The sequence below is a fragment of the Octopus bimaculoides genome, chromosome 7, assembly GCF_046866305.1.
Source record: "Octopus bimaculoides isolate indiv1 chromosome 7, ASM4686630v1, whole genome shotgun sequence".
Taxonomy (NCBI): domain Eukaryota; kingdom Metazoa; phylum Mollusca; class Cephalopoda; order Octopoda; family Octopodidae; genus Octopus; species Octopus bimaculoides.
In genome coordinates, this window is record NC_142934.1 from 89227170 (window position 1) to 89249062 (window position 21893).

At 37.9% G+C, this 21893-nt stretch overlaps 1 protein-coding gene across 1 annotated transcript in view; it reads left to right on the forward strand.

The window, feature by feature from the left end:
• The first annotated feature begins 90 nt into the window (after positions 1-90).
• The window catches only part of LOC106880976 (uncharacterized), a 49778-nt gene continuing 27975 nt past the window's right edge, over positions 91-21893 (forward strand). Inside the window, exon 1 of the mRNA XM_089355595.1 lies at positions 91-3333. Within this exon, the coding sequence (XP_089211721.1) occupies positions 764-3333 (2570 nt within the window). The 5' untranslated portion in view covers positions 91-763. The remainder of the gene's footprint in view (positions 3334-21893) is intronic.

The window sequence follows — 21893 nt, forward strand, 5'->3', positions numbered from 1 at the left end:
TGCCTTTCATACGGATACATAAAAATATTCATACACCTCATATATATACATATGCGTGTATATATATATATATATATATATATATATATACAAAGCAGAGTGCAAATGAAAAAAACGTTCGTTACAAAATGTTGAGGAATTTGAATCAAACACAAACATGATTTTAATTAAATTTTAATTAATTGAATATTTACATGCACACAAAAATCAAATATAACCGCTATAAACACGGGAAGTTGAAAATTTTTTTATACATAAATATAACATAAATTCATGTATATATGTATGTGTGTATGTATACACTCGGATAACTGTAAAAACTTTCATACGTATAAACATACATTCAAGATATTTATAAATTCTCTCATATATATACAAATATACATACAGACACCCACCCACATATACGTACATACATACATACATACATACATACATACATACATACATACATACGTACATACATACATACATACATACATACATACATACGTACATACATACATACATACATACATAGAAACATACATACATACATACATACATACATACATAAATACATACATACATACATACATACATACATACATACATACATACGGATATACAATATAAACAAAACTGAACATGTTTATTGAAAGGAAAAAATCACAGTGACTCCCGACAAGTTCCCAGTCCGTTACAAAACAAGGGTTTTTGGAGAAAAAGGGACAAAGAGAGGGGTGTTTAATGAGTGACTGTGTATGTGAGTGTGTGTGCGTATATGTATGTGTGTAACAGGGCTGTGACAGAAATGGAATTCTTTAATTCGCCGTTTCTGGATTGCTCTGATGCTCTGTCGATAAATGCCATGATTGAAACTTTGGACAAAGACGTACAAGGAGACCTGGAACATTTCCTACAGACTTCGATGCCGGAAAATAATAATAATAATAATAATAAGATGGGCTTCGAGATGGATTTACGATCGGACCTTTGCATGTCGGATATGTTAACTGTCAACGGAGTGGAGCCGCCGATGTTTAATAATATGATGACGACGGTGACCACGATGGCGATGATAGCGACGACTACGGCCGAAGCAACAACAACAACATCAATACCAACAACATCGTCAGCAGCAGCAGCAGCATCATTGTCATCATCGTTGTTATCGACGATAACAACAGTCGCATCGCTCTCCACGATACCAACAACGACCACCACCACCACCACCGCCACACCGACAATAGCAACGACATCAACAGATGCTGTACACGCTACAATAACAACAGCAACAGCGACATCATCACCACCATCATCGTCATCATCATTATCATCATCATCATCATCATCATCGTCGTCGTCATTGTTATTGTTGTCGTCTGCAACACCGACATTAACAGTCGCGCCGACGGCGGCGGTGGCGGCGGCGGCGGCGGCGGCGAGCCATCAGGCAACCAGCAATGGACAAGGTGAGTCGCTAAGTTCTTTTTCGACTGTCGTTTACCGTGACAAAAGCCGGGCAGGCGGAGGGGGAGGAGGAGGAGGAGGAGGTGGTGGTGGTGGTGGTGGTGGTGGTGGTGGAGGTGAGCTTTTTATGCTTAACAACATCACCAATAACAACAACAACAACACAGAAGCAGCAATTGCAACAACAACAACAACAACAAGTGCCTCACAAACAAAAACAATTATTAGTAGTGGTGGTGGCGGTGGCGGCGGCGGTGGCGGCGGCGGTGGCGGTGGTGTAGGTGGTGTAGGTGGTGGTGGTCATGTAATTGGCTGGGCCAACGGTTTCAGAAGTAGCAGGCTGGGCGAGAACTGCACCAACTTCACGATCGTCGGAGGTTCGCAACGGGTGATCAGTGGAGGACGGATGGTGGACAAAAGCCACAGCAACTATAACGATACCAGTAATAAACTTAATACTACTAATACTACTAATAATATTTTAATTAGCAATAACAACAATTATAATAATAATAATAATAATAGAAATATTAACAACAGTCCGTCTATCAACGACAACAATAATAATAATAATGCTAATAATAATATTAATAGTAACAGAGATAATGTTGGTTGCTTCGGCAGGAGTATTATCAAAGCTGGGTCGAGAATTGTCCGTGCCGATCGGACATTAGGACAGCAAAATTCCGATGTCCTTTGGTCACCTGGCTTGTCGCGATTGTCTGAAGTAACGGAATCGAGAGATTCTTCTGTCAATGTTCAGGGAGTTTCCGGATCGAATTTGAATGGCAACAGTTTGAGTAGTCTGGCAGGACACAATCTCGGTAACTGTCGTGTGTTTATAGACCATCACCAGCCGAATACGCTGAATGTGGGTTCGAATCTAGTTATCAACTCGAAAACGCGAAATTTGCCCTCGCAGGTCGGCCAGCCGAAGCAATGCACTGCTGTTCTTCTTGGGACAGTAGGACAGCTCTCCAAATCGGCGGTGACAGCTGCTGCTCTGCAGCAGTCCCTGCTTTCGGGTGCAAGTGGCAATAATTGCAGTAACACCTTGAGTGCACTCAATTCGGTGACGGCGACGCCGCTGTCGCAGGTTTTTGTGTTGCAAACTTTGGGACAGGAACAACAACAAAAACAACAACAGAAAGAACAACAACGACAGCAGCAGCAGCAGCAGCAACAACAACAACAACAACAACAAACACTGCAGTTGCATAACAGTTTAAATCTAAGGGACAATGTGCCGTTGCAGTTTTATCAAGGTTCTGTCGAGTCAGCAAACTACGTCCAAACCCAGCTGCAGCAGCAACAACAACAACAACAACAGCATATTCAAGCGCAATTGCTTCTACAACAACAACAACAACAACAACAACGGCAGCAGCAGCAGCAACAAGAAAGACTGCAACAACAAAACCAACAACATCTGCAATTATTACAACACCACCACCACCAACAACAACAACAACAACAACAGTTATTACATCAACAACTTCTGCAACAACAACAACAACAACAACAGCAGCAACAACAACAACAACAACAACAACAACAACAACAACACCAGCAGCAGCAGCAGCAGCAACAGCAGCAACAGCAGCATGTGTACGCTGAGAACAGAGAAAATTGTCCAACGATGTTTGGAATAAATGGTAAACCACGTCTCGTGGTGAAACCGTTAGAGACCCGAGTCCAACACCAAACTGTTGATACATCGGTGCTGGATCTATGCGATGCCATGGCACTGTCGCCAGACATGCCAGTCACCGCCAAATGCTACCCTAAACCTGTATATTCCTATAGCTGTCTCATAGCGATGGCTTTGAAAAATAGCAAAACTGGGAGTTTACCGGTCAGTGAGATTTACAACTTCATGACGTAAGTAAACATTATTATTATTATTATTATTATTATTATTTTATGTTTGACTTTTGTTTTGCATTTGTACAAGTTGGATCCAAGTCTCACCCAGAGACCTCAAGAGACAACAAGTTAGAAGTTCATGTAGGTGTTATGCCTAGGGTACCATATATTTGGATTTGTACAGTTTTGTTCAAGTGAATGTTTAAGAAACCATAAGAAAATTATGTTTGCTTTAAAATTTGAGATCACATAGACAGTATTTATTATTATTATTATTATTATTATTATTATTATCATTATTATTATTATTATTCAGTAGTTTTATTTTTATAACGTGCTTTCACTTCACTACCGAGCGCAGCTCTGTGCGCCTTGGGTATGTGCTGTGGTTTGCTGTGGTGCTCTTATGCTTACTGTATTGAAAGTGTTTTGCGTAGGATGTGTACAGTGCCCAGTAGTGCAATTTTCTGTATGTTGTATATATTTGTAAGTCCTGGTGTTTTTGTTATGTATTTGTCTGAATATTTTTTTTTGTTTCTGTTTTTAGATTCCACATTCGAGTTACCTCTATTTCCAGGTCTTTGTATTTTGAAAGTTTCTCCATTTCTTTTAGGGAAACGTTGTCATCTGCTGGTATTGATACATCAATTAGAAAGCATTATTTCCTTCATGATCTTTGACAACTATATCTGGTCTATCGGTCTTAATTTCTATATCTGTGTGTATTGGCATATCCCAAAGTATGGTTGCTTTCTCGTTTTCTGTGACCTTTTCTGGCGTGTGTTTATACCATCTTTTTTCTGTTGTTATTCCATAGTGTTGACATAGCTTTCAGTGTATTATTATTATTATTATTATTATTATCATTATTATTATTATTATTATTATTATTATTATTATTATTATTATTATTATAATTAGTTTATGTTTGACTTTTGCTTTGTATTTGTACAAGCTGGCTCCAAGTCTCACCCAGAGACCTCAAGAGACAACAAGTTAGAAGTTCATGTTGGTGTTATGCCTGGGGTGCCATATATTTGGTTTTGTACATAGTGGTGTTCTAGAGAATGTTTAAGAAACCATAAGAAAATTACAAGTTTGTTTTAAAATTTCAGATGACATAGACAGTATTTTACGTAGGATATGGGCAGTTCCCATGAGCACTATCTTTTGAATTTCTGCCATTTTGGGGTTTCCTGGAATCTGAGCTAGGTAGCAATCAACCCCTTTTGCTATATTATTATTATTATTATTATTATTATTATTATTATTATTATTATTATTATTATTATTATTAATGAGTGAGAGAGCAGTGCATGCCATCAAAGTGATACTGCGGTAAAATATACCCATCATGACTACCCGTCTGATAAGGGTACACCAGGCACATGTATCACAACCATCATTATTATTATTATTATTATTATTATTATTATTATTATTATTATTATTATTATTCAATAGTCTTCTTTTTCAGTTCTATATTTGAGAGATGAGGAATTATGTACATTATTTACATTTCACGGATATTTGTCCTCATCTTATTTGTTGTTAACACAAAGTTTCGGCTGAAAAACCCTCCAGCCTTCATCAGGTGTCTTGGGAAAATTTCGAACCTGGGTTCTCGTTCCAAAGGCATTTTTTCGATGTTGTTGTTGTTGTTGTTGTTGTTGTTGTTGTTGTTGTTGTTGTTGTTGTTGTTATTATCATTATTATTATTACTATTATTATTATTATTATTATTATTATTATTATTATTATTATTATTATTATTATTATTATTATTTAGGTCACTGCCTGGAATCGAATTCAGAATCTTGGGGTTAGTAGCCCGCGCCCTTAGCCACTACGCCATATGCTACTAACCCCAAGATTCCGTGTTCGATTCCAGGCAGTGACCTGAATAATAATAATAACAACAACAACAACAACAACAACACCGACAACAACATCGAAAAAATACCTTAGGAATGAGAACCCAGGTTCGAAATTTCCCCCAAGACACCTGATGAAGGCTGGAGGGTATACCAGCCGAAACGTTGTGTTAACAACAAACAAGATGAGGACAAATATCTGTCAAATGTAAATAAAGTCTTCTTTTTATTGCGTGCTTTTTCACTGCACTCTTGATCGAAACTTTGTGGACCCTGTTTATATGTGGTTTGTGTTGTTATTTTTCCTGTACGTAACATCATGATGGTGTTTCGCGTGTATATACAAATGTCTGGCAAGTGTACGCCTGCACGATGTTACGTACGAGTGGAAAATAAATGGTTCCAAAAAATTTAAACCATGATTTCTACACGAAGCAGCAACAGAAGAAAAAATTTTGTCGGCTCATCATTCTAGGAGCAGCAGAAAATTGGTCACATTGATACAAAGCCACATTCACAGTAACATGAAATAACAAGAGAAGAAGAACATCCAGGGATGGCAGCGGGTTTTCTGAGATATAGTCGGACACAAAAGGGACAGCCCCGCCATAGTAATACAGTAGACTTATCGTTGGAGATAACACAAACATTCACCGAGGCTCCTGTTTCCATTCCATTTTTTTTTTTATTATGTCATCAGTCCGTAAACGTCTTTGACGGCCTCTTGTTCTCTTCCTTTCCACACTTCCTGTCATCATAGTCTTCGGCAATGTCTCATGACACATTTTATGTCCAAATTATCAAAGTTTTGCAGACTTGATTCTCGACATAGGTGTCTTTGGATGTTTAGCTTCACTAGTACTGCAGCGTTTATTACCCTATCTGTCCTGCTTATTTTGCCCAATCTACGAAAGATCACTATCTCAAGAGCTTCTATCTTTCTTCACATTGCTCTGTACATTGACCAAGTTTCTGCCCCCGTTGAGGACGATACTACAATTTTCTAGCCCTCAATGTTAGGCGCAGTTTTATATCTTTTGAGGTGAAGATCTTTTTCATTCCCATAAATGTTGTTTTAGTCTTATCTATTCATTGAACAACTTCTACTTCACAGCAACCTCCCGAATGTATTATTTGTCCTAGAAACTTTAACGTTTTCTAATTGCTCCAGTTGTTTCTACCTTGCTTTTTGCTTCCTTTTGTTCCATGTTATTAATAACCATTGCCATTTTAACCATTCTATATAAATGCAATCCGCATAAATTATAAACCAGTTTGATAAGTGCCAATGTACGAAACTCTCGCCCCTTGCGTCACTCAGTAACTTCTACCGATAAATAGCAAAAAAATAATATAACTATAAATATGCACACATTTTCAGTTTTATTTTCCTGTTTGTATCACCAGACCAGATTATATAATAATATCGCGGGAAAAGAAATTATTATAAAGAATACGTAGGAGTGGCTGTGTGGTAAGTAGCTTGCCTATCAACCACATGGTTCCGGGTTCAGTCCCACCGCGTGGCATCTTGGGCAAGTGTCATCTACTATAGCCTCGGGCCGACCAAAGCCTTGTAAGTGGTTTTGGTAGACGGAAACTGAAAGAAGCCCGTCGTATATATGTATGTGTGTGTGTGTGTGTGTGTGTGTGTGTGTGTGTTTGTTCCCAACATCGCTTGACAACCGATGCTGGTGTGTTTACGTCCCCGTAACTTAGCGGTTCGGCAAAAGAGACCGATAGAATATGTACTAGGCTTACAAAGAATAAGTCCTGGGGTCGATTTGCTCGACTAAAGGCGGTGCTCCAGCATGGCCACAGTCAAAAGACTGAAACAAGTAAAAGAGTAAAAGAGTACAGTCTTTTGTGGGTGAGCGCTGTACACCAAACATATCAAGTATATAGCCCCTGAGAATTCCTTGATTGACACCAGGTGGCAGTTCCCTTCCTGGGGCACGTTCTTTCATTTGCTTTTAACACTGATGTTTTGACTGCCTTGTTTTCTCGTATTCTATTCTATGTAAACCCCCATTAGTATACCTACACAAGTGCTCCTCACCCGATTTGTTTCCTCATAACTTTTAGAAAAATGGAGATTTTTTAATGAAATTTTCTACAAATACTTTTGAAATAGTACACTTTCCGACTACAGTAATCCCTCGCCATAAAGCGGTTCACCTATCGCGCACTCAGTACATCGCGGATTTTTCTGGCTAACATATGTAAATATATATCGCGGACTTCTCAGTATATCGCGGGTTTCTGCGGCCGATAGGCATTTATATTTTATTAGATTTTGATTATTCCTGTGGGAGGTTTTGGAGCGTAACACTCGCGATAGTCGCGGGATTACTGTATATCGGAATTTATTTTGAAAATCTCTTCGGGCGTGGCGGGGAGAAGAGATTCCGATAATTCACACGAGCTGACTTTGTTTTCTCATGATTTTCAGAAAAATTGATATTTTTAAATGAATAACGGTCCAGCAAGAAACAGCTGAAATAATAACCATCGCCTTATGGCTGCTTGTGTGCAGGGTCAAAGCTGATGATTTCAAGTGGCATCTTCTACATGTCTCGGTTGCCCCTTTCCCTATCAGTACTGGACTTATGAAGAAAGTATGATGGTATCAGAGCTGGTGTCTTGGTTTGTTGACCAACTAGCATGATGACTATTATCATATTGTACATTATTTACAATATTTACATTTGACGGATATTTGTCCTCATTTTGTTTGTTGTTAACACAACGTTTCAGCTGATATATTCTCCAGCCTTCATCAGGTGTCTAAGGGAAATTTCGAACCAGGGTACTCATTCCTCAGGTATTTTTAGATGTTGTTGTTATTATTATTATTATTATTATCATTATTATCATTATTCAGGTCACTGCCTGGAATCGGACTCGGAATCTTGGGGGTTAGTAGCCCGCGCTCTTAACCACTACGCCATATTATTTCAGAAGTGAAATACAGAACTGTATTATCATATTGTTTAAATGTTTGTGCAGAGCTGGTCTCACTCTTTCGTTATACAAACTCGTATTGGTCCGGTACAAGTGCTACGTGTAAAGTAGTTACCGAGATGCAGGTTTTGTATAGAGTTACCTTCTCTTAGATGAGCAGATAAAGAGCAAAAGGGCCTCATCTGCTTTGGCTGCGTTGGGGGTGTCTGTGAGGACCGTTCTTCCAGAGGCCATCCTGTGACATGCTAATTAACACGTAACTGGAGCGCTGACAGGTGCTACTACTCGGGGTCACAGAGAACTGGGAACAACAATTACTAAGAGGTCACTCTATACGCCTCAAAACCCTGCAACATCCGGAAGAGAGTATTACTTAAAGAAATACAAGGACACTCGTGATCCCAGCCAGTTACCCGGTTTACCACCCGCTTTACCACCCGCTTTACCACCCGCTTTACCACGCGCTTTCATTCTTAATCGATTATTCATGTAAAATATATTGTGGCAGTGTTAGTTTCTGTTGCTCCAGCGACTGGAGAAACAGCCATTTTTTAATTAAGTGAAGGAAACTCACTGCCATATATATAACCGTCTTCTGAATCGTTGCTTGTGATGCAACAATTTCAAATGAATCTACATTCCTAACACAACTGAAGACCGCCAGCATATTTTTTTAAAGGAATTTATCCAAAATATACAGAATCCGCTGTAACCCTTAATTTACATAACACCTCGATTGTGTCTATTGACAACGGTGCCGGCTCCCCTTTGAACCATTTTCGTTCTGACCTCGTTTTCCATCGAAGTATCAGCTTCTATTCCTCCTGTGCTCTCAAGAACATCGGGCAGCAAGCTGATGCCACTGGTTTCTGTTGGTTGAGGATTTCTCTACATCCGGTCATGTGATATTGGCATCTCTCATGTAGGTTATGAATGTTCTGCGTCATGAAGGCGGTAAGCTGGCAGAATCGTGCGCTCGCAAGTAAAGTGCTTCGCGGTATTTTATCCGTCTTAACGTTCTGAGTTCAAATGCTGCCGAGGTCGACATTGCATTTCGTGCTTTCGTGGTCGATATAATAGTCTTCCCTCCTTCCTGAAAAATTACAGGCCTTGTGCTAAAATTTGAAACCAATAATCTGCGTCCATTTGAAAGCTGTTTTACATCGGAAGTTTACAGTTTCCAAAATACATCGGCGTATTCAAATATGAAAAAATTATATCCAAAAGCCTGTCTACCTTCACAGAAATTACTGATGAAATTTTACAAAATGGCGTACATTTTGATCTCTTCATGGAGTAATCCGGTTACACTCACTCGCTCCCGCACTCAGTCTCATATACACACACCTACTCATTCATATCCTTTCCTTCACTCACTCATGCCTAAAAGTACATGGTACAAAATACGAAGTACTCTAGAGTGGGGTAGTGTGGTGTTTCTTAAAGGGATCATGGAGTTATGAGGATTAAAAATTGGATGAGGAAAATGGCATGTTTGACAAAAACCAAGATGGCTTTTAAACTTTTTTAACTTGTCCAATACCATGACGAAGAAAGAAGACATAGATTAGGCACAAGGCCAGAAATTTCCGGAGAGGGGATGAGTCGATTACATGGACCCCAGTGTCCAACTGGTACTCATTTTATCAACCCTGAAAGAATAAAAGGCAAAGACGGCCTCTGTGGAATTTGATTTCAGAACGTAAAGACGGGGAAAAAATGCTGCTATGCACTTTGCCCCGCATGCTTACGATTCTGCCAGATCGCCACCCTAAAAAGAAAAAATATATTCTTTTCTACTCTAAGCACAAGGTACGAAATTTTGGGGGAGGAGGCCAGTCGATTAGATCGACCTCAGTACGTAACTGGTATTTAATTTATCGACCCCACCCCACAAAAGGATGAAAGGCAAAGTCGACCTCGGTGGAATTTGAACTCAAAACGTAAAGACAGACGAAATACCGCTAAGCATTTCGTCTGGCGTGCTAACGTTTCTGCCAGCTCGCCGCCCTAAAAAGAAAAAATATATTAATGGAATTCTGCTTATGTCGCCCTCCTTGTTCAGAAGATGATGAAAAGATCTCTCCGTAAAGTTGGAGGAGACCCTTTTCTCAAGGGCCAAAACGATTAGCTGCAGTTTGGGAGGTGAGAAAGCTTGGAACGGGGATGATTCGCGAAGACATCTTTTGCCACTGGATAACAGTTGAGATTTTCCTGACGTTGTAATGTCATGTTTTTGTCCGAACAGCTGTTGTGTAACTTTGAGTAAACCACGAAGGAAACTTAGGACATTGAGGTTTTTGTCGAGAGGTGTGGATGTGAAGGTGCGAAACACATTTGCCTGAAACTAGTCGGCTAACTTGAAGGGCCATAGTGTTTGAGGGGACGGGAATGTTATGTGGTAGGTAGTTGTGACGAAGCAGTTGTTGGGTGACTCAGTAGGTGCAAAGGTTGAAAAAAATTCCTTTTGAAAGATCCTGAGAATCTTCCTTTGGTCTGTGGGCGTTCGTTCACTCAGAATTATTGCACCCAAGAAATTTAGAAAATCGAGTTTCATAAAAATGCACAATAAGGGAAAGCAATTCATAATTATAGAACCAAAAATTAAATTTTATTCTTCTATTTTATTTCATTTTTTGTGTTTTATTTACAAGATACTTAATGTGTACTTGTTTGTTGAAACATTTATAGTTGTGTCTTGGGTGAATCATTATGCCAATAATAAACACATTGCACTGGTTTTATTTCACTTCTTTTATTTATTATTATTAGTCAATTCTTTAACCCTTTAAGTCATTTTTCGTTTGTCACATACAAAAAATGAATATACTCTACAAAATATATTGAAAAATCCTTCGGTTTAATATTAAGCAAACATTATATATGTATGTACACCTTGTTGTTAAATGCTCGAAATACGAGAGTAGAAAAACAGCCAACTACTGATGAAGGGGTCGTTCTTTGTGTTATTTGTTTTGTCTTCCATTTGTGTCTTTCGTTGTTCGAAAAAATAGTTCATATTCCATGTACTCGTACTTCGTATTTTTTGTTGTACACGTTTCGTGACATCCTGTGCCCGCATATGCATATATATATATATATATATATATATATATATATATATATATATATATATATATATATATATATATATATATCTGTGTGTGTGTGTGTGTGTGTGTGTGTGTGTGTGTGTGTAGATGTAAGTATGTACATATACGTATATTATATATGCATATATATATATTATTTATATTACTATATATATAGATATACATACATACTTGCACACGCACATATATACATACGTGCGTACATACATACATACATACATACATACATACATACATATATACGAAGGAAATCCTTTATCTCCAACATAACGTGGATGTTGCGTTAGAACACGAATATCGTGTGTTTACCTTGAAAGGACATCCCATCTGAACTCATGGTGCATAAAAGCACTCGTATTTATATCGTTGACAGACGAGAACTGCTATTAATTATTTTATATAGATAGATAGATAAATAGATGCGTACATACATGCATACATACGTTTGTATGTGTGTCTATATATATATATATATATATATATATATATATATATATATATATATATATATAAAGAATAAAAAGTTTAGAAAGGTATAACAATGCAATATAGAACAAAAAATGGACTGTATACCTGTTGTAACTTGGTTATCTATAGTCCAATGATATTTCGGAATTAGAATTCCTTCTTCAGATCTTATTTGCTGGAATCTCTGCTATAAACTGTTTATAAAAGTTTATAGCAGAGACTCCAGCAAATAAGATCTGAAGAAGGAATTCTAATTCCGAAATATCATCGGACTATAGTTTACCAAGTTACAACAGGTATACAGTCCATTTTTTGTTCTATATTGCATTGTTATACCTTCCTAAACTTTCTATTCTTTACAAACAATACAAAACGCTTCAAGCGAACTACAATACTCTCATATATATATATATATATATATATATATATATATATATATATATATGTACTTACATACTTACATACATACATATATATACTTACATACATACACTCATGCATATTTGTGTGGGGGGGGGGGGGGGCGGATGTAAGTACGTATCCACGTGTTAATTATTATGTAGGAGTCAGCTGGTTAAACTCATAATTGAAATACTTTTTTTCTCTCTCTTTTCTTTTCTTCCTTTATAGTATTAGAAATGCTAAACAATATGAATTTATATTAGCTCCGTTTCGATTAACAAAACAGAAAAAAAAAAACCCTTCTTAACAATGGAAGCAGATAACGCACAGTTAAGATATTCATCAGAACAGAAGCAGCAGATGTTGGCCTCTTATAACATGGTTAAAAGTTATCTATTAACTATTATACTAACAACTCAATGAATACAGGACGTTTGTATTATTTTATTAGCTATAAAATTTAAGATCTGCAACCAAGAAATAGAAATTTATAATTGAAAGGAGTTGGGGGTATTCAATTTTATTTTATTTTATCAAATTGAATATATTGGGTAGTTAGATAAATTCGTTCTTTTTATTTCTATTTTCTTTTTCTTTTTATATGTTAGCACCCCATTCAAATTTCAATTTAGAACAAAACTAAAAAAAAAAAAACACATATAGCACTATGATAAAAATATTTTTCACGTTAATTCAAACAAAACATTGGAAAGACATCCAAAGGAAAGGCGACATCACGTGATCTGGCGGCGCCGTGGCGGAGGTAATCGCCCGCTAGCAATGTACACAGGAATGCTTATATGCACCACAGGTCCATAGGGGGGATCCTCTCGTGGTAAATAATGCGGTACTCTCTGTTTTAACCCATCCACTTTTAGTGGGAGATAAATATTAGCTTTTCGTATTAATACATCAATATTGCTTCTGTTGCTATCAATTATTTTTCTATTAATTATTAATATCCTATTCCAATATATATATATATATATATATATATATTAATAAGATAAGGATAAACACAAGTTTAGATAATATTCCTATGCACGTTTCCTCATTAAGATTGTTTGGAGGCGCAATGGCCCAGTGGTTAGGGCAGCGAACCCGCGGTCGTAGGATCGCGGTTTCGATTCCCAGACCGGACGTTGTGAGTGCTTATTGAGCGAAAACACCAAAAGCTCCGCGAGGTTCCGGCAGGGGGTGGGGGTAGCGAACCCTGCTGTACTCTTTCACCACAACTTTCTCTCACTCTTTCTTCCTGTTTCTGTTGTGCGTGTATTTCAAAGGGCCAGTCTTGTCACACTCTGCATCACACTGAATCTCTCCAAGAACTACGTTAATTGTATGCATGTCTATGGAGTGCTCAGCCATTTGCACGTTAATTTCGCGGGCAGGCTGTTCCGTTGATCGGATCAACTGGAATTCTCGTCGTCGTAACCGACGGAGTGCCACTCCATATATATATATATATATATATATATATAATGGAGACAATACTCGGGGGGGGGGGGGGGTTAATGAGCTAATGAGTAATTAAAATTTTGTAGAAAATAAAAAATTTCAATTGTCAGTACTTTACATCCGAAAACGAAATCGTGCTTACAGTGATTTATAAGACTTGGATGGGATACATGATAATAATATTAAAAATTCAAATAATAAAAAATAAGAAAAATATTTATATAATAAAAATAATAAGATATAAAATGTAAATGAAGTAAGATATAAAACCATGAAACCGTGTATGCGTGTGTAGATACGTGTATCTGAAATTTATATCTTCTACACAATTTATATATATATATATATATATATATATATAAGTATTGAATTTTTATATATATATATATATATATATATATATATACATTAGGTTGTCAGATAAAGCCGTTTATTTTTTCTAGATTGTATACTACTTGCCATTATCATATGTCTAAAAAGAGGTAAAAATTTAATCAAATTTCAAAAACGACAGACAAAAGTTGTAGAGAAAACTCTTGAGTTACAAATATAAACCATAATACATTGTGATGAAAATATTTTTCGTGTTAATTCAAATAATATTGGGAAAGATTAATATAATAGAAAAGTAATGAACGAATTTATCTGACAGTCCAATATTTTTTTTGATTTAGAAAATAAAATAAAACAAAGCGTTAAAATTTCAACTTCATAAATCAAGTTTTCACAGCATAAGCAAAAAAAATTGAAAAAATAATCTCAAAGGGAAACAGAATCTTTTCCTTTTTCTGAATTTAATTTTGGTTAAAACAGAAATAAAACATTTTATGTGATTTCATTTTCAGTTTTTATTTCAATACAGATTTTTAATTTCCTTATTTTACTCACCAAATTCACACCATCTTTCGATTTATGCAAACATTTCTCTCTTATCAATTCGAAATTTCAAACCAAATAAATATGTAAATGAATTTTTGGAAACATCATTGTGTGTGTGTGTGTGTGTGTGTGTGTTTAATTGCAGTTCTCATCCCTTCTCTGAATATGAATCTATTATATGAAGGACAAAAATTCTTTAACCTTAATTTCTAGTGACGACTTCAAAAAGAACTCCTCAATCGCCAACTTGAACTTGCTATGCAAATCCGAGACGCTCGCTACTTCCTAACCACTGACCAGAATGTAGAATAGCCAGGGACTCCAACCACCAGTCCGTTCTAGTCGACCCCCTCTAAATCCAGAAAAAAGAGCCTCTCAAATCTCCCATTTCCACATCTGACATCACTTCTCCTCTCACTTCTGGTCAGATCTCTCGGCTCTTTCCTTCTTCTCATCTCACATCTTCCGACGTATAATCTGCTTGCTATATCACACGCCATCCTGACCAAACGATCACTTCATGATACTTTCTTTTCGTTTCGAAGTCGTCCACCTTCCTCAGTGAATGTCGCTGCCTTTGTGACAAAGGGAAAACTCAGGTGCTGGCCTCACTTTCTTCTCGTCCGTCGTCTGAGTCCGCAACGACGCAGCATTCCGTCAACTAACGTGTGTTTATTGAGTCGAAAAATTGAAATCGGTATCAAACGAGTCTTTGAAATAAGCTTCTTGCAAGAAGCGTTATATTTAATAGCAGGAATAAATCTTGCAAAAATATTTGTATTATTTCTTTGAGTAAAGGCGGTGAACTGGCAGAATTGTTAGCACGTCGGACGAAATGCTTAGCGGTATTTTGTCTGTCTTTACGTTCTGAGTTCAAATTCCGCTGAGGTTGACTTTGCCTTTCATCCTTTCGGGGTCGATTAAATAAGTACCAGTTACGCACTGGGGGTTGATGTCATCGACTTAATCCCTTTGTCTGTCCTTGTTTGTCCCCTCTATGTTTAGCCCCTTTTGGGCAATGAAGAAATAAGAATCGTTAGCACGCCGGGTGAAAGGCTTAGCGGTATTTTGTCTGTCTTTAGGTTCTGAGTTCAACTTCCGTCGAGGTTGACTTTGCCTTTCGTCTTTTTGGGGTCGATAAATTAAGTACCAGTCAACTACTGGGGTTGATGTAATTGCCTATCCCCCTCCCCACAAATTCCAGGCATTGTGCCTATAGTAAAAAGGATTATTTCTTTGAGTAAAACTTTTTAGTGCTGCGCACAGAAAGAATAAACAATTCCACAATCAAGGTGAAAGATTTTGCTGGGAAATTTTTTGAATTAACATAAACATTTATTTGTATGAGAGAAAATTACCGGAGCACTTCCATTTAATTCTTCCAAATCTTTCTGTTAAAACTGTGTTGAAACCGGAACCGGGGAATCTTTTTTGCTTTTTTATCACATCAACTTGTCGCACATCACGAGGTTTAACGGAAGCTACTGAATCAAGCCAGCACTTTCGCAGCCTTACCACGTGCGATGGCGAGGCTAAGGCGTTGGGAAAGCCAAGCACCCTCACGGGCATCACCTGACGTCTCGATGAGGTGAGTTGCCAACGTTGACAAGAACTTCGTGGTTGGTGGCCCAGTCCCTTCGAACGTCTCAAACGCCACAGATTGAAAGACTGTCAGATCCCGATACTTCAGGGTTTTCTTCCGTTCGGCTGCGGAAGCAATCACCCCTCCCCCATTAACAGCAGCAACCAGGATGTGGGAGGAAGCAAAGGAGTCGCAGACTGTGGCATCTCAAATGAGGCACCTACCTCTAAACCAGGGACAAAGAGCAAGACCATCTGGTCTCTTGCCATCACTTCTGGATAACCCCGACGGCTGCAGAACTGAGGGGATATTAATCCGAGCCAGGGCCCACTTCGTGATTAGGTTTATCTCGTTGTAACAAGCGAAGTGACCAGCATTTAGTGGGCAAGACAGGTCGTGAAGACTTGTAGGTTCGAGACGCCTACATAGACGTCCTCTATAGACGTCAGCTCCCACTCTGAGTGCGATGGAGATGCGGAGTTCATCTAGACTGAGCAGACCTCCAATGTTGGCCACAACCAGGGCATCAATCCAATCCCCTGAGAATTTTCCACTAGCTGAAAGTAGGCGACATCTTGAAAATCGATCAGATTGATCAAGGAGAGAGCCGGAGTGACACCTGAATGCAGATTGTCCCATACTCTCTGTTTCCGTCTATCCTTTACTACAACCGGAACTGACAAACCCAGCTCCCTCCACTGTGATAGAGTTTCAACCATCACCCTGTTGGAATTAGTCCATGTTGGAGAGGAGAGGATGTTGCCAACCAAAGGAGAGCAAGCGTGGACGGAGGAAAGAAAATAATGAAGAGACAGAGACGAGATCTTGCGCAGACATAGACCCCACCCCCAAACCGTTTGGTCAAAGCAGCTTGGTCGCTCGAGTCTGGGGAGAGTTTGACATTTTCCTTTCGATTTAGTTTCATATATTTTATGTGGTAAATGGAGTTACCTTAACTCTTCATGGAGTCGTACAAGATCCGCGGCAACATACAGAGTATCTTAGCCATTTTAAACCTAGCAGAGTACATCTCTTTCCAGGTTTAAACACAACCGATTTCTTCCAGATAGAACATGCAAGAAACAGGAAGACTTTGAGAAAGTTATAAGAATAGATCCAAATACTTCATCTATCGAGCTAGAAAAGATGAAGGGCAAGGTTGATCTTGGCTGGATTTGAACTCAGAACAGAAAACCGGAACGAATACCACAAAACAATCTCCGGTGCTTCTCTCTACCACGAGATGGCTGTATATACTATTATCCGATAAAATGTAATACTTTTATACTTACTACGCCGTATGCTAAAACTACTTCACACAAAGAAATATTTGCATTACCTTTCCGAAATTAGTCTGTATATGTATATTATTGTTTTATTATTTGCATATTTATTGTTAATTCGTCCAGACAGGTTCTGACACAAAATATTCCGCATATTCAGTGGTCGAGTCTGTCTAGACGTATTCAGAAAAAATATGCAAATAACCGTTCCAGATCTCACATTACGCGGTGCAATCAACGATTTCATGTATTTGTATATATATATATATATATATCTTCTTTGGTTCTTTTCTTCGTTTACTTGTTTTAGTCAGTTGACAGCGGTCAAGCTGGAGCACCGCCTCGAGGGGGGTTTTAGTCGAACAAATCGACCCCAGAACATATTTCTTTAAGCCTAATACTTATTCTATCGGTTTTATTTAGCCGAACCGCTAAGTTACGGGGACATAAACATGCCAACACCGATTGTCAAGCGGTGATGAACAGACAAACACAGACACAAAGACACACATATATAAATATATATACGTATGCGTGTGTGTATATATATATATATATATATATATATATATATATATATATATATATATATACATATATATATATACATACATACATACATACATACATATTTTCGGTCTACATTCGCGAAGAAATAGCAAATTCTTCTTATTATTATTATTCCGAGTTCGATTCCAGGTAGTGACCTGAATAATAATAATAATAATGATAACAAATTCTTTGAAAAATTGTGTATTGTGTTACATCACCTTCACATTTTCCAAATAATAATAATCTTTTCTACTAAAGGCACAAGGCCTGAAATTTTGGGGAAGGGGTTCAGTTGATTAAATTGGCTCCAGTACACAACTGATACTTAATTTATCGACCCCGAAAGGATGGAAGACAAAGTCGACCTCGGCGAAATTTGAACTCAGAACGTAGCGGCAGACGAATTACCGCTAAGCATTTCGCCCGGCGCGTTAACGGTTCTTTCCTACTCTAAGCACCAGGCCCGACATTTGGGTGGGGGGTGGGGGGAATTCAGTCGATTAAATCGACTCTAGTACGCAACTGGTACTTAATTTATCGACCCCGAAAGGATAAAAAGCAAAATCGACCTCAGCGGAATTTGAACTCGGAACGTAACGACAGACGAAATACCGTCAAGCATTTCGCCCGGGGTGCTAACGATTCTGCCAGCTCGCAGCTTTTTTCCAGATAATAATAATAATAATAATAATAATAATAATAATAATAATAATAATAATAATAATAAAATAATAATAATAATAATAATAATAATAATAATAATAATAATAATAATAATAATAATAATAATAATAAATGCCCGGATGCAGTACCAGGCAGTGGCTCTCATGGCTTCTGATCTTAATTGATTGGAAGTGTTATCATGTACATTGTTTTGTCTTAGTATAAAAGACGGGTTACAGCAAATATTCTGCTTAATACCACAGATTTGCTTGTCAGTTGTTTGACCTTAACCAGTTGAGCATGTCCCTTAGTGGCTGACGATATGTGCATCTCTGATCACGAGCAGAAGTAGTTGGGGAGCATCATAGCCATGTGTTGAGAGGAATTCTTTGGGGTTTGAATAATTCACCTTTGGAAACATGGGTGTTTTGCACAACATCCTTAAACAAACCTTATTCAGGGACCTTTTGAGCGGGATGGGCTACTCGACCTGAAAAAAATTCTAACTGGACCCCACCTGCAAGGTCATGCGCTGTTTATCTTGATATGAGATCACCATGTCGCGCACATATGGTTGTGATGCATGTGCCTGGTGTACCCTTATTAAACTGGTAGTCATGATGGGTATAATGGGCTTCGTATATTTTACCTCAGTGTCATGTTGATGGCATGCACTGCTTTCTCACTCAATAATAATAATAATAATAATAATAATAATAATAATAATAATAATAATAATAATAATAATAATAATAATTCTATGTATAGTTTTCCGTCTCATGATTTTCGTTCCTTACAAGGAGTATTTTTTAAAGAATTATTTGACTCTCAGAGCTGACTTATTTTACCTTTTCATCGATTTTATTTGCATGAGTCATTGGACTGCGGCCATGCTGGAGCACCGCCTCGAAGGGTTTTTGCCGAACAAATTTTCAAGTCTGGTACATATTTTCAAGTCTGGTACTTATTCTATCGAACTTTTTTGCCGAACCGCTATACACCAATTCTCAAGCGGGCTGTGGCGGGGGTGGGGGTGATAAATGCAAGCACAATACACATACAATGATACGGACATACAATAAATATGTGTGCGTGCATATATAAGACGGGCTTCCACACAGTTTCCATTTATCCAAATTCTTCACGTGCCTCGGTTTTACTATAGCCTCGGTTCGAGGCTATAATAAAAATTTTAAAAAAAACTTGCCCAGAGTACTGCGCAATCAGATTGAACCCGAAATCACGTGGTGGCAAAATGAGTTTCTTAATCACACAGCCAGGCCTCTGCCTATGGGAAAGAATTTCGACCAAGTAGTTTAAATTATTAGAGTTATCTCCCTTATTATGTTGCTTTCTGAGGTTTGCAAGAAAGGATTCCGAGTGACGGGGAGTGTGTTGGTTATTTTGACTGAACTACTTGATTGGATAGGACTTATTTCTTAGCCCAAGGATGAAAGGATAAAAGGCAAAACAATTCGACGTTGGTGTGATTCGAACTTGAAGCGTAAAAGTGACTTAGCGACATGCAGCAAAGCATTTCATTCGATGCTCTACCGAAACAACCGAATCAATCTCTCTCTATATATCTATTTATCTATCTATTTCTCTCTCTCTCTCTCTCTCTCTCTCTCTCTCTCTCTCTCTCTCTCTCTCTCTTTCTCACCCTCTCTCTAACATATACACACACACACACACACACACACACACACACACACACAGAAAGATAGACACCGGTGTTCTTTTACTTGCTGCAATCATTTGACTCCGGCCATGCTGGAGCACCGCCTTTAGTCGAGTAAATCGACCCCGGGACTTATTCTTTGTAAGCCTGGTTACTTATTCTATCGGAATCTTTTGACGAACCGCTAGGTGGACGTAAACACACCAGCATTGGTTGTCAAGCGATGTTGGGGGACAAACACAGACACACAAACATGTACACACACACACACACACACACACACACACACATACATACATACATACATGCATGCATACATACACGCACATACATACATACATACATACATACATACATACATGTGTGTGTGTGTGTATATGTGTGTGTGTGTGTGTGTGTGTGTGTATATATATATATATATATATATACGACGGGCCTCTTCAAGTTTCCGTCTACCAAATCCACTTACAAGGCTTTGGTCGGCCCGAGGCTATAGTAGAAGACACTTGCCGAAAGTGCCACGCTGTGGGACTGAATCCGGTACTATGTGGTTGGAAAGCCAGCTACTTACCATACAGCCACTCCTGTGCCTATATGGATGGATACTTTTAATACCATACACGAAACTCTCGGCTCTTGAGCCACTTTTATGTTTCTACTAACTACAAACAATAAAGCTCGCTCTCTCTCTCTCTCTCTCTCTCTCTCTGCTGGGGTTACCAAAGGAGTGGAGAAATAGAGGCAGTGCGATGGAGTTTAACGGAAAATGACTCAATATTTATACTTTTAAGAGAAGAGGGGTGATAGTGACTTCGGAGTTAAGACATGCTGGCCTTCGTTGGACATTCAAACAAAGATTAGCAGATCGAAATTTCGAAGTCACAGACAGACAGACAGACAGACAGACAGATAGACAAGCATGCATACACACATACATATATACATTCATACATACACACGTACATACATGCATACATAAATACATACATAGACTTACAAGCATACATACATATATACGTTCATACATACACACATACATATGCACACGCACAGAGACACATACATACATCATACATACATATATATATGAATACATACACGCATGCATGCATACATAAATACATACATATATACAAGCACACATACGTATACACATATATGTATACATACATACATACATACATACAAACATACATACATATATGCATACATACATAAAAACTTTCCAAAAATTTAGCACATAAATACATATGCATGCATCTAAAACGCATCCATAAAACAAACATACAAATCTGCGCATACACTAACACCAAATACTGCACACACACACACATGCACAAATACCTAGATGATGTTGATAAAAGTTCCAATGAAGGAGCCTTGAATCTATGTTAGAGTCCGGCTCTTTCTCTATGGACAAGAAATACAGAAATGAAACTGATTGATAACATACATACATACATACATACATACACACATACATACATACATACATACATATATATACATACAGCCATACATAAACACATACGTACTTACATACATGAATACATATATACACACACATACGTACATACATACATACATACATACATACATACATACACACACACACACTCACTCATATGTGTTCGAGATGTGTATGATGGTTTTTCA